This window comes from Ceratotherium simum, chromosome 27, assembly GCF_057802395.1.
Source record: "Ceratotherium simum simum isolate JZ-2026a chromosome 27, ASM5780239v1, whole genome shotgun sequence".
Classification (NCBI taxonomy): domain Eukaryota; kingdom Metazoa; phylum Chordata; class Mammalia; order Perissodactyla; family Rhinocerotidae; genus Ceratotherium; species Ceratotherium simum.
In genome coordinates, this window is record NC_141926.1 from 5,458,378 (window position 1) to 5,472,465 (window position 14,088).

General features: G+C 41.3%; 1 protein-coding gene across 3 annotated transcripts in view; it reads right to left on the minus strand.

The window, feature by feature from the left end:
• BACE2 (beta-secretase 2) overlaps nucleotides 1-14,088 on the minus strand; it is a 90,344-nt gene that overhangs the window by 18,204 nt on the left and 58,052 nt on the right. For 2 of the 3 annotated variants that reach the window (XM_087418063.1, XM_087418064.1), the window contains exons 7-8: nucleotides 13,372-13,521; nucleotides 7,551-7,719 (exon numbers count right to left, since the gene is read on the minus strand). In XM_087418063.1, coding sequence (XP_087274189.1) covers nucleotides 7,551-7,719; nucleotides 13,372-13,521 — 319 coding nt within the window. Of the gene's footprint in view, nucleotides 1-6,761; nucleotides 7,146-7,550; nucleotides 7,720-13,371; nucleotides 13,522-14,088 lie in introns of all 3 variants that reach the window. The other variant, XR_015548705.1, reaches the window with a different exon arrangement.

Sequence of the window (14,088 nt, forward strand, 5' to 3'; positions counted from 1 at the left end):
GGTTAATTGCTCCATTACATAAAGAGCTCCTATAAACCAATATGAAAAACTAAAAACCCAACAGAAAAAAATGGGAAAGACATGAGTGGATAGTTCACAGAAAAGGAAAAACAGATGCCCTTAAGCATCTGAAAAGAAACTCCACCTTGCTCATGTAAAGTAATACAAATTAAAACCACACTGTCATAATCTTTTTCACCTATCAAATTTGCAAAATTCCCCAATGTGTGACAACACCATGTTGGTGAGGCTGACTGGAGAAACAGGCCATCATATACATTGCTAGAGAACTGGTATAGCCAGTGATAAACGAGTATTATCTCTTTGGAAGGCAGTGTGACAATATTCATCAAGATTACAAATGTTTACCCCCTTTAACCCAGAAATTCTCCTTCTAGTAATCTAACTTAGAGGTATACTTTCATATGGTGAATGGACATATATAAATAGTATCCATTGCAGCACTGTTTGTAATAACAAGAGACTGGAAACAACCTAGATGTCTATCAATAAGGAATTGGTTAAATAAACTAGAGAACATCCATATAATAGAAGATCATGCTCAAAAACAAATAAATAAAAACAAAAAACATAACTGCACCTCTGAGGGAATGGGGCACTATGTAATTCCTTGTACCTTTTGAACATTACCTAGCCAGCTTTGTTAATTAAATAAAAATGATAACAGAGATAAAGGAAATAAAAGCCACAACAAATTACAGAACACTACAGAAAAATAAACTAGTATATTTGAAAAAGTACAAAATGGAATTTCTAGAAATGAAAAGTATACTCAGTGTAATTAAAAACTCACCGAATAGGTTAAATAGTAAATTGAACACAGCTGAAGAAAGAACTAGGCCAACATAAGATGTATCTGAGGAAACCACATAGAATGCAGCAAAGGTAAAGAGAGGAGAATATGAATGAAAGGTCAAGGGACATGGAGGAAATAATGAGAAATCCCAAAATTTATCTCATAGGAGATCCAGAAGAAGAGAATAGGAGGATGAGTTTGAGGCAATAGCGGAAGAGGTAACAGCTAAAAGATTGATGATGGAAAACATGAATTATCAGATTCAGAGAGCACAACAAGTCTTGAGCAAGATGAAAAAATAACTCATATCTAGATACATCATGGTAAAATTTCAGAACGCTAAAAACTTAAAACAAAAGAAGTCTCAACAGCAACCAGACAGAAGAAATAGATTACCCCTGAAGGTATAATAATTGAAACGGACTGAGGTCTTTTCATCAGCAATAATTATGGCCAGAGAACAATAAAATAGCATCTTCAAAACAGTAAAGGCAAATGGTCGAACTAGAATTCCATATGTAGCTAAATTATGATTCAAGAGTTAGGGCAAAATATGAAATTTACCTTTCATACTTTTATAAAAGAAATCTTTTATTTAATTAATTAATTTATTTATTGTGAGGGAGATCAACCCTGAGCTAACATCCATGCCAATCCTCCTCTTTTTTTGCTGAGGAAGATTGGCCCTGAACTAACATCCGTTCCCATCTTCCTCCACTTTTTGTGGGACACCGCCACAGTACGGCCTGAGAAGCAGTGCGTTGTTGTGTGCCTGGGATCCAAACCTGGGCCACCAGCAGCGGAGCGCGTGCACTTAACCGTTATGCCACGGAGCCGGCCCCTAAAAGAAATCTTAAAGTATATTCTTCAGCAGAAAGGAAATTGCTGTGTAGCGTTTCATGGAATTGATAGATGACAATTTGTTTATCCATTCTCCTTTGTTGGACTTTGGGCTGTTTTTAGTTTGATGAAAATGACAGTTTTATGTAATTAATGTAATTACTAAATGATGTAGTACTTTAGTTAGTTTTATGAATAAAGCTGCTTCTGGTCAAGTCTTTGGGTGGACATACACATTGAATTCTCCTTTGTATATACCTAAGAGTGAAACTGATGGGTCATCGAGTAGGAATATGTTTAAATCAGTAGAAACTGTCAGTGAGTTTTTCCATCCATACTAAAGAATTTCAGCAAACTGGGAATCCCTTAAGGATTAGAAAGGAATTCCACAAACCTACTCCATGCATCATGCTCAATGGTGAAATATGATAAGCATTCCCAGTAAAGTAAGAAAAAAGACAAAAATGTCCATCCTCACCATTTGTATTCAATATTGTCTCTAAAGGTATCACAAAGAGAAAAAATAAAATAAAATATATAAAGATTAGAAATGATAAAAAACATTATTTTTTTTGCAGATTATGACTGCTTTCATAGAAAATCCAAGTGACTCGAACGGCTATTTAAAAAAGGAGAATTCAACAAGGTGGCTGGATAGAAGATTAATATACAAAAAAAATGCATGCCTACATACCAAATAACCCATTAGAAAATGCAATTTAAAATAATTTCATTTATAGTAACAGTAAGAGCTAGTAATAAGTATACATGTAAGACCTTTTTGGAGAAAACTACAAAACATTGCTGTAGGACATAAAAGAAGGCCTAAACAAATGAGATTTAGCACATTCATGGGGAAAAGACTAGTATAGTAGAAATTTGATTTCTTCTCAAGTTAATCTATAAATTCAGTGCAGTTCTGATCAAAATCCGAATATGGTTCTTTAGGGATCTTGACAAGCTGAATATAAGGATAAAAGTATCCAGGAGAATTTTAAAGGGTAAGGAGAAGAGTCAAGCCCCTGCCAGATATTAAGTCTTATTATAACTATGTAATTTAAAACCATATGTTATAGCACAGGGATAGACAACTACGCCAATGGAACAGAATAGAATGCTCAGAAATAAACCCACATATATGTTGGGTCTTGGTATATGACAAAGATGTTATTAATATTCAGTAGGTATAATATTTAATCTGAATTAAATACTTAATCTGCAAAAAATATTTAATCTGAATCTAATCAAGCCTCTAGACCTAAGTTCAAGTTTACAGGAAATATGACATCAAATAAACATGTTAAATGATACCATTAGGAAATACTCAGGCAAATCTAAATATGATCCATTCTACAAAACAAGTGGTCGTCAAAAGAAAGCTAAGGAAAACACTTTTGGGACAAGTGGGGAAATTTTAATATGGCGTAGGTATTACACGATATGAGGTAAATATTGTTAATTTTTTAGATATCATAATGGCGTTATGATTATGTAAGAGAATGTCCTTATTTTTAAGAGATACACAATGAAATATTTAGGGGTGAAATGTTATGATATCTGCAACTTATTTGCAAATGGTTCAGCAAAAACTATATACACAATATACACATATACTGATATATGGCAAAATGTTAAAAATTATTAAATCTAGATGGTTAGTATGCATAGTATCATTGTATTCTTTAAGTCTCTTCTGTATATTAAAATTTTTCTTAATAAAATATTGTAAAAATCAGAGGGGAAACATATATTCAACAAATGATGCTGAGAAAATTGAATGTCCGTATAAAAATTAGATTCCTACTTCACACTCTAGAAGAAAATGAAAAAAAGTATATAGCATTTTTAAAAGAAAAAAATTCTCTATTTTCTCAGATTAAAGAAGAATTTCATAAATAAGGTACAGAAAAAAAAGTCATAAGGGGGCCAGCCTGGTGGCGTAGTGGTTAAGTTCGCTCACTCCGCTTCGGCAGCCTGGGGTTCACAGGTTTGGATCCTGGGCATGAACCTATGCACTGCTTATGAAGCTATGTTATAGCAGGTGTCCCACATATAAAGTAGAGGAAGATGGGCATGGATGTTAGCCCAGGGCCAATCTTTCTCAGCAAAAGGAGGAAGATTGGCAACAGATGTTAGCTCAGGGCTAATCTTCCTCTCTCTCACACACACACACACACACACACACACACACACACAAGCCATAAGGAAGACACTGGTAAATTTTATTTCACTAAATTAAAATAAAATGCACATAAAAGACACTAAAAGCAAGCAAAAAAGCCGGAGGGATTAGAAGAAGATATTTGCTGTGTACATAATCCAGAAAAATTAATATATCAATTATGTAAAGAACTCATATACATCAATAAAAAAGATAAGTAGAAAAATGTGCACAAGCTGATAATAGAAAAATTCACCATCAGAGAAAAAGCTCAAACTTTCCATAAACATTTGAAAAGTTGCATCATCTCAGAAGTAACCAATTACAATGTAACACACACAAATAGGCAAAAGACAAAACAAATATGATAATACTTTGAGGGAATGGAAATTTTTATATAATCCTGGTGGTCCAGCTACTTTGAAGACAAATCTGACAGTAGCCAATAACTGAAGACCGGCATACCAAATCATCTACAAATTCCATTTCCAGAATATCTCATTCACACGCACAAAGATGTTCACTGCAGTACTGTTTATAATTGTAAACATTAGAAACAACGTTAATCAAAGAGGGACTGGGTAAATATCTGGGTATATTCATACAATGGGATACTACACAGCAGTCAGAATGAATGACCCAGGATTCCTATCAATATGGAAAATCTAGAAAATGTAATGTTGAGCAATCAAAGCAAGTGAACAAAGGATACACCCTGTACCACTGCATTCCTATAAATTAAAAATACCAAAAAACTCCAACCAACTTGTGTTTTAAGTACTTTATATGGCAGGTGGCTTCTAAAATGACTCCCAATGATCTGCTTCCTGTTATTTACTCTTGTACCAGGGTTGCTCTGTGCAACCAACAGAATAGGGCAGAGTGATAGTATGTCACTTCCAAGATTAGGTTATAAAAAGACTGTGGCTTCTGTCTTGGGTGCTCTGTTGCTCTCTCTCTCTCTGGGATCACTTGCTCTGGGATGACCACGCACCCTGTCTTGAGGACATTCAGGCAGGCCTGTGGTGGGGTCCATATGGCAAGGAACGGAGGGCTCCTGCCGACAACCACATGAGTGAGCTTGGAAATGGACCCTCCAGCCTTGAGATGGCTGCAGCCTCAGAAGTGACCTGGACCAGCATCACCCAGCTAAGCCTCTCCTCACTTCCTGACCCTCAGCAAACACCAAGGTCACAAAGTGCTGCTAAATTTGGGGTAAGTTGTTACACAGCAATAGATAATGAATCCAAGGTACTCATAACTAGGGAGTGAAATTATAAGTGTGCAGTAATTAAGAACAGAATATACACCAATATCAAGATAAAGGGTAACTCTGGGGAAAGTGGTGGGGTGGGCCTTTAGCTATACTTATTTTTTATTTCTATGACAAATTCTTGAAGAAAATATGACAAAATGTTAGCATTTGTTAAATCTGGATGTTCTATAAGTGTGTACATAATACATGATTTCCTGCAACTTAAAACATTTTGTTATTATCAAACATGTTATAAATTAAAAATAAACACTTTTAAAAAGAAAAAAGGCCAGCTATCTATTCCATTTATTATGGTGCTATAGACCACTGTCTCGCTCCTAATTGCAGCCCTGAGCGAAGTGATTACTTTAATGGCTAAAGAATTTGCAGTGAAGAGGAGACACAGCCGTGTGTATTCCCACCGTTAGTAAAATCTATTGTTCAAGAACCAAAACTTTAAATATTTTAAAAAATAGCAACAAAAAACTTACATAAGAGCACCTAACAAAGAATTCATGATGAAATGCAGGAAAAGATGTTTCTCTGCTTAGAGACACTTAATATTAAACCATGTCCAACAGCAATCCACTTAGGAAAGGTACGGTAATTACGCTGTCCGTGGTACTAAGTAAAGTGGACCGTGTACCGGCTGTTGCCATAGTAGCCCTACGGCTTTAAAGCAAGTAGCCCTTGCTTCAATGGTATTTAACAAGACAACAGAAATTGTGGGGAAAATTGGTTTAGTTCTCAGATTCTCTGGGTTAAGAGAAGTAAAATATTCACAGTTGGGAGATACAGTAGTTTCTGGTTGTACAGCCCCAGGTCTCCCTCGATGATGAACTGATGGGCTGGAGGAGCTAATGCACATCTGACAGGTACACATTTATTTACTCACAACTAAGATAAAAAAATGACACGTCTCAAGGATTCTGAGTCTGTTCACTAATACAAAGTCAAAGCAGTCGACATCCTATTTAAGAAGCTATATCGCAACCTATCAAATGTGTACATGGGGTGGGATGATTTTAGTTATATGGAATATGAACTGGCCTAATATTCCAGACGTAACTTTTTCCTTTCACTATTTCTCTTCTTCCGGTCTCCAAATTATTATTTTGCTTTTCAGGAATGACAGTATGTTGAAACAATGATATGAAGCATCACTTACCTGCTTTCTTGTCCAGAATTCCCATTTTAAGACCATGATTTAGGTAGTGAGAAATAATAACTGAAAACTCTCCCTACTGAGTTAATTACCAGTGATCATTTGGCATTTTGCCATCACACCCTCATCTCCGTGGCTCTCCTCCAAACTTTTCAGCTGGTTCTAGATCACAGTGAGGTCTGGTCAGAGTTGAGGCCACCAGCATGGTCAGTGAGCATTCCTGTCTGTCCTACAACTAGATCTAATATTTAAGGCTTTTTTCATCAAATTCGTATTTCCTTTCCTTCATTCATGGTGGTCTTGTATTTCACAACGACCCCACCCTGCAATTTTCTTCTGTGCCACCTCCTTGTCATCAGTTCTTTCTCTACCTTGCATTTGCATATTTTTTCCTCTCCCTTAGCATGTTACCAGCACAACTCTGGGATCTCATTCTGTTCCTGACCCCAAATCCAATGTACCAGAATTTTTTCAGTCCTTTGAAATTCTAGCTTGAAACGCTCTAGCCCTGGTGGCCACTTACCTGTTGCATACTCTCTCTGCTCGTCTCCAGAATTCAATCTCATGCCCACTTCTATGATTTGCCTTTTCCTTGCTAACTTGGGCTGATCCTCCCACTAAAATGTGTGCTGTGGGAACACTCCATTTCAAGCAAACCATTAAATCTGAAGACATTTTCCAGGTTTCAGGGGTTTAACCGTCCTGTCAACTTTGTTGTGTTCTCCTGGTTTCTCTGAAGACCTGCCCAATCCTCAAGTGAGACTGGCAGAACCCTGCTGCTGTGTCTTCCTCATACCATCTCTTCAAAGGAATTCTATGAGAAAAATGGGCTCCTTGGTCTCATTATTTTAGGATTTCGAGAAATAGCAATGACAGGTGTTTACTTCTTATTTCATGACGAGGATTTCTTTAAGGAAAAAAAATACACACATCTTATCTATGAATTGTCTTCTATATTCTTTTTGCTTTCACTGTAAAAAATTATAATTCATCCCTAAGGCCCCACAGAGTTTTTTTATTCCCAGTACAAGAAGCCATTTTAAGTTTAATATGGGAGAGAACTGTAATGACCCACATTTACTGAGCATTGCCATGTGCCAAGCACTGGACTGAAAGGTTTACATGGATTATCTCACTTATTGCTCTTAGCAATCCCACAGTACACTTTATTGAGAGGATTTTGATCACCGATGATGGGCAGGAGAGAAACAATTCAACAGCAACTGACTTGTTATCAAGAATTGCTTCCAAGTTAGTTAATTGACACAGAGTACTCTAGTTAGGGCTCCCTGTCCTAGGAAGAACTGCTTACCTGCACAGGGGCTTGCCGCAAAGCCCACCCTCTTCCGAGCTCTGTCAAAGACCACATAGAAGCCCTCCATCACGGTAGCACCAATCACCAGCGCATTCGTGGAAGGTGAAATGCCGAATCGGTAACATTCATAATTCAGGCCAGGCCCCATCATGGGCTGAATGTAAAGCTGTTCATTTCAGAGGAAAAAGCAAACAAACAAGAAAAGCACGAATCAGGCAACATCACAGCATCGTGGAGGTCACAGCGTGCTCAGAACCCTCCAAGGTGCTAGGGGGAGCTACAGAAAGAAAGAGGAGGATATCCACTCTGCCATGCGGGAGTTGAGATTATGAGCATGGTGATAAACATCACTGAAAATGACAGGAATATGTATACCACTTGTAACGGAACATAGGTACACCCACACGGAAGACGTCCATCTGTCTGTTCGTCCATCTATCCATCCACCCACCAGTTATTTACTGAGCACTTAACATGGCCTAGAGACTGTCCTTGGTACCAGCAATGCAAGGATGAATGACAGAGATGCTTCCCATCTACGGGGGAGGCAGGTAAGTAAACGTAGAGGGGGAGGTGCTCCAATAGGCCCCATCTGTTGGTAATATGAACAAACTAACTCTGTCCTCCTCAAAACTCTTTCTTCACTTGCCCTCTAAGAGAGGGTACTCTCTCCTTCCTCCTAACTCACTGGATGCTCCTTCTCAGGTATCTGTATTGAGTTTGCTTCACCTCCTCACCTATAAGCATCAGAGACCTCCTGTGCTCTGGCCTCCTCTCTATCTTTCCTCCCTGGGGTGACCCATGCAGCCCCATGGCCCTAAGTACAACCGGTGTGCTCTGTGCTGAGACTCCCAAATCTTTATCTCCAGCCCAGGTCTTTGCTGCCATTTCCACAGTCTTATGTCTACCTGCCCACTTGGCACTCAACTGGCCTCTCAAACATAACCTTTAAAAAATGAACTTTGGATATCGCCCCCAATCTGCTCTTCTCTCAAGGTTCTCTGTCTCAGTGAATCCATGATACACCCAGTTACTCAGGCCCTAGAGCACTTGGTCAGTACCTCTTACCCTACGTCGAAACCATAACCAGAGCCTGCAGGCCTTCCTTTGAATCTGAATCTGATCACTTCTCCCATCTCCATCACCACCACCCTGGTCCAGGTCTTTATCATCCTCTTCTCTCATGAGCTACTGCAGTGGTTCCTAACTGGCCCCAGGATGCCATCTTTCCTAAGAGACGGTGTCATCTTCTACCAAAGAGAACTTCAAAGTAGGCAGCATGATGGAGGTAGGATGATTTCCACCGTAGAAGAGGGAGAAGCCATCAGAATCAGAGAGAAGACACAGCTCAACAGATAAGCAGCTCTGACATGTGTTAGGACCACTTCTTGCAGGTGCTGTGCAGTGTTAAATAAACACAAGATCAGGCCCTTGAGATTCCCTGGAGGCCAGAGTCTGTGGGGAAATGAGTCAAAACTTAAAAAACAATTAGCGAGCAAATCAGTATCATATCAGTAATAACAATCCCTCTGTTTTTTAATGGCAAAGTATTTAAATGTAGGCAATTAAAAGAAAAGAGTGGCTTAGTATGACAAAATGCCAAATATTTTAAAGAAAGCAATAAAGCGTAAAATAAATGAGACAAAAGACCTTTTGAGTAATGGTTTCCCCTGAAGGGCAAAAGCACGAAGAAAGACTTGGAGGAAAAAGGCACGACTCACATAGACAGAGTCCTGGGCCTCGTGGCTGGAGGGCGTGTGAGAGGGCTGGGGAGGTGGTGATTTTGGAGGGAGCAGCAAAGACCACAGGGAGACCAGCAGGGAGGGGCTGCCATGTGATGACTCTGAAGCAGACGATGCCAGGTAGGAGGCAACCCGAAGATCACCACGGCGGGGCAGAGCAGTGGTCGTTAGGACTGGGAAGCACACGAACAGTATTTAAAATTTGAACAGAAAAGGAAATCAGAAGTTGTGCTGGAGGGGGCCGGCCCCGTGGCATAGCGGTTACGTGCGTGCTCTCGCCTGCTGGTGGCCCAGGTTCGGATCCCGGGTGCGCACCGATCCTGCTTGCCAGGGCATGCTGTGGCGGCGTCCCATATAAAGTGGAGGAAGATGGGCATGGATGTTAGCCCAGGGCCAGTCTTCCTCAGCAAAAAGAGGAGGATTGGCATGGATGTTAGTTCAGGGCTGATCTTCCTCACACACACAAAAAAAAGAAGTCTTGCTGGATTAACCGTATGTGATAAAGCCAACACCTGAAGAAGATGAAGGTCATTGCACTTGCCACATGCAGGTATGATTAGGGGAAGAGGGTTTTGAGGCAGGGAGGTGAGCAAGTACACAGCTAGACATCGAGCAGCTGCTGTGTCCGGAGAACTGTTCCGGCAGTGAGAACCTCTCACTGATGGTCTGTAAACCCTCATCAAGGCATGGAACCATTCTGTTCTTCACTATATTCTTGGAACTGAGGCATTTAGTGCATGCAAGGCATATAGGAGGGCCTCCATACATGTGGGTCACGTGAATGAGTGGTGCTAAGCTGGATCTGTGTTAAATGAAATCCCCAACTTCTCAGGATCCACTTAAATTAGGAAAAGGTGGGGGACACTTAGCTGCCACCGAAACACTTTCATTTAAGGTTCCATAAGCAGGACGTAGGAATGTACATGAACACACACATATCTACACACACTCCTACCTTAGAATGAACTAATTCCATAATAAATCCCAAACAATTATCAAACATGATGCAACTGATGATACTGATGCAAACAAGATGAAAACTGAATTTGTATCTTTTACTCTGTCCTTCCTATGTGTGTCCCAGCCGACTTGCAATAAAAGTTCCAGGCTGTAAATTTTGTAACATGTTGGGAAAGCAGCAGTATTGCTGGATCTCGGAATAAACTGCCTGCCTTAAACTAAAATAGCACAAACTGACAAACCAGTGGTATTTAGACTGAAACTATTTACGTTTTTAGGGTTATGTGAAAAAAAAAATCAGAATTCGCCTGTGGGCTAGAGTTTGGGGCTGCAAACAGGGTCCAGCCCCTGTATGTCTGGAAAATAGTGTTGGGGACAGGCAAAATTTAAGATAATTTCCTTTGACCTGACTTTTTTGTACTAGTAATCATTTGCCTATCTACTACTGCTGATGCCTGGAAGGTCCTGGGTAGGGGCCCCATTCTAAACCTTTGGTGACAAGCACCCCTGGTGACTGCCCTAAAGGGATTAGGGAGGAGGCTGGGCAGGCAGAGCTGTGGTGTTAGGAGATGACCCCCCAAGTGCTGACCCTAAGGGGCGTGTCACTGGCATAAGCCTCATAGGACTTATGAGGTTCTCATCAGGTGATCGTTCACAACTGCCAGCGAGCTAAATCCTTTCCAACATGGCAATGAAAAGAAAATGGAACAGGACATTGAATAAGAAATCAGGAAAACAACAGGGAAAGCAGATTTTTAAAAATCAAAAAAGTGAACATGTCCAAGTCAACCAAAAAATATCTACAGCCTCATAAGGGATAAGAATACTGAATTCTTATGTAGAGATATGCAAATTAAATGCAACACTCCCAACCTTCCCTCATAATATTCCTGTGCTCACCCAGGCTCAGTCCTAAAAGCAGTTGTGATCCCCGGTGAAGCTTCAGCTCTGATGGCTATTCCCCGCCTGGTGTTACTACATTTCCCCTGAATGCCTGCTTCTTTCTCTTGCTTCTTATGAGTTGCTGACTGTGCCAACCAACCCACGTGCCATTTGTTTACCAGTACACATTCACCTTTGTCCTCAAGGTAGATTTCAACTTTAGTTACCACACATTGACGAAACAATGTCCACGTTTTGCTGTTCGACAGACCAAAATTGAATCATAAAGAGCACATTATTTCAAAGATGCTGCAAACATATCATTCTAACATCACTCTATGCCGTGCCATTCATCCAAGGATACTGCAGTCTTTTGAAAATGTCTTTGGCAAGTATGATTATTTCTCCTTTATTGTTAATGAGACAGACACAGAAAGGGCTAACAGACTTGCTCAAAGTGACAGTGTGAGTCAAGGGCAGGGCTGAGGGTGTAACTCCAGCCTCTCGTGCTCAGCCTGTGTGTCCTCTGTCGAGCTGTATTTGTCTTGAGGCTTCCAATCCTTTCCCCAACCACTCTCTATTTCTGGAATGCACATCCCCACACAGAAAGGTGGAAATGCGGTAAAGGCAGGATTATCATTTACTTTTTTTTCTTCTGCAATTATTCCTCCTTCCCTATCGCCCAAATCCCACCCCTTTCTGCCAATTTCACCAAATCACAACAAAGACACGCTGATTTATCCATTCAACAAATGGTTATTAGGCACCGCCCTCCACTGCATGGCAGTGCTAGGGAAGGAAAGATAATTTTTAAAACTCGTGGTTCTCATCCTGGAGGAATTAAAAATTTAATTGAGGAAGAAATATGTGTGTGTATGTGTTTTAAGAAAATAGAAGTCAGATGAACAAGGCAACAGCATAGCATATCTCCTGAAGATATGATCTCACGCCAGATGAGTAGACTAGAAAATGTGCTGTTGAGTTTGAAGGGCAACTCACAAATGGGTTATTCTGCTCAGCAGAGGTTCAACAAAAGAGGAGTTGTTTGAGCCGGGTCTTGAAGGATGGGAAGAATTTGGAAGCACAGGCGGAGTGGGGAGGAGAGGGCATTTCAGGCAGGGGGTTGGTGGAAGCAAAGGTTAGGAGACGGGAGCAGGCAGGAAGCACTGGAGGACAGTGACCAATGGGTGGAGGGTCCAGGGGGTAGCTGGCGAGCAAGGAAGCATCCAGGGTCATGGGAAGCCATACCAGGGAATCAGTCCTTCAGCATTTAAATAGTGGGGACAAGCTCACCGCTCTGAGCAGGGAGGCTGGGTCGAGACTTGTGGTTTAGGAAGATTAATCTGGTAATAGTTTTAACAGGAAGAGAATGTGGGGACTTGGGATACACAGAGGGTACTCGGGACGTTCTTGAAGTGGTGGGGAAGGGACATGAGTGACATGAGTGAGGGCTATGGGAAGGAGGGAAGAGGAAGAGGAGAGAGACGTGACTAAGGAAGGCAGAACTTAGTCTGCTTACTCAGATGCTTAGGAAGAAGAAGGAGCCAATGATTTACTGAATATGGAAGAAAAGGATGTCTTCATCCCTGAGAATCCAGTTTTATTCCTTATTTATAAGAAAATAGGAAAAAACATATATATTGGTGTTCTGGTAGATGTTGCAAAAATGTCTTTAATTCTTGACCTTTGCCTGTAGTCATGCCCTTGTAATGTGACTTTGTAGCTCCTCCCATTGGGAAGTGGCATCTACTTCTCTACCCCAGGAATCTGGGCTGGCCTCGGCCTTGTATGGGCAGCACTGGGCAAGAGATAGTGGCCAGTTCTGGGCCTAGACTCCAGGGGCCCCAAGTGTTTATTCTCTCTTGGAACCCTGCCACCACTGTGTGGGTCAGCTGCTGGACAGTGAGAGACAATGGCGCCCCCCTCCATTGACATAGCCACCAGATAGGTGAGTGAGGCCATCCTAGACCAGCCTAGACTGAGGCCAATCACTGGCTGACCAGAGACACCTGAGTAAGCCTGGCTGAGCCCAGCAGACCTGCCCAGACCCATGACCAGGAATAAATGCCCATTGATTAAACCCACTGGGTTTTGTGGTTGTTTGTTACGCAGCATTATTGTGGCAATCAACATCTAATGCAGGAGTGATATCTGAAGACACGCATCATGCATGAAGTGCTTTACTTTTGTATGTTCCATGTTAAACAGAGAAAAGCACCAGTCCGAGTTCGTACCTGAGGCAGGATGGTTATACGGAATGATCTGCTGGAGTTCTCAGCTCTCAGGTAGATGGAGATTTTAGGGAAGTAAGACCAAGGTGTCTCCGAATTTGTCCAACACGCCAGCTGGGACCCAGTCCAGAAACCATCAGAGAATTCTGGAATCTAGACAAAACAGGATCGTGTGAGAGACAATGACTAGTCTGGCACATCAACAGGAAGCAGCTCCCAGTTCTCCGAGTAGCCTCACCAGATGCCCACAAGGATCAACAATGTTTCATTTGGACAGCTCAGTGGAGACATGAGTCCCCTGGAAGAGTAACAGTGATGACTAAATAACAATTACTCACATTACTCAGGCACGTGGAGCACTTATGGTTTTAGGCTCCGTTATAAGCCCTTTGCAACACTAATTATTTAATCCTCAAACACCCCCATGAGTGTAAGTGACATTATCCCCTCCGCTTTACAGATGAGGAAACCAAAGCACAGAGAGGTGAAGTACCTTGCCCAAGGTCACACAGTAGTGGGCAACGACCCTTTAGAAGAGAGACCAGATCCTAAATGTGGCCCTTAAGGCCCTTTCTGGCATCACTTCTCTGAATTCCGTAGGCCCAGCAAGTTTTCTCCTGATGCAGAGCCCTGTGTGGGCTCCCTGTCCTTCTGGAACATCTTTCTCCTCCTCCAGATCTCAGCCCAGAGGCCACTTCATCCAGGAAGCCCTCCCTGACT